Source organism: Eimeria mitis, genomic scaffold (assembly GCF_000499745.2).
Source record: "Eimeria mitis Houghton genomic scaffold, Emh_scaff3438, whole genome shotgun sequence".
Taxonomy (NCBI): Eukaryota; Apicomplexa; class Conoidasida; order Eucoccidiorida; family Eimeriidae; genus Eimeria; species Eimeria mitis.
Genome location: NW_013571779.1, coordinates 2806 through 3410, shown reverse-complemented (window position 1 = coordinate 3410; position 605 = coordinate 2806). Strand labels below are relative to the sequence as shown.

General features: G+C 54.5%; 1 protein-coding gene across 1 annotated transcript in view; it reads left to right on the top strand.

Moving 5' to 3' along the window:
- EMH_0066070 (uncharacterized protein) overlaps window positions 1-605 on the top strand; it is a gene marked incomplete at both ends in the record, with an annotated part of 3794 nt that overhangs the window by 3004 nt on the left and 185 nt on the right. The window contains one exon of the mRNA XM_013498462.1: window positions 495-605. Coding sequence (XP_013353916.1) covers window positions 495-605 — 111 coding nt within the window. The remainder of the gene's footprint in view (window positions 1-494) is intronic.

Sequence of the window (605 nt, the reverse complement as noted above, 5' to 3'; positions counted from 1 at the left end):
AGCTGAGCAGCAGCAGCAGCAAACCATTGAGCAGCAGCATTGCTCTCGACGTAGAAGACCTAAACAAAGCTAACTATACCCGGGGGCCCCTGGGGCCCTTTCAGGGGGCCCTCCTATGCATGAAGCTGCGAGAGTTCTGTCGCTCGTACCACGGTGTTTTCGGTGTATGTACAAAGAACGATGTATTCTGTTGGTTGTTCTCTGTTCAGTTTTTAGTTGTTTTAGTGGCGTTGATGGCTGTTAGGCCGGAGACAAGCAGCAGCAGCAGCAGCAGCAGCAGCAGCAGCAGCAGCAGCAGCAGTGGGAGCGATAGCAGCAGCATGTTTATTGATGTAAATACACCTGCTGGTTGTGTTTTTGTTTATTCTTTTGTCTCTCTTCTTCCTACTCTGCTGCTGCTGCTGCGCTTTGCTGGGCCACAAATGCTGCTGCTGTCTCTGCGGCTCTCGCAGCTAGTTGCTGCTGTTCTCGTTGTCTTGGCTTTCGTGCTGCAGCTGGTGCGAGCGAACCAAACCACCACCACCACCACCAGCAGCAGCAGCAGCAGCAGCAGCAGCAGCAGCAGCAGCAGCAGCAGCAGCGGGAGCAGCAGCAGGAGTGGTGTG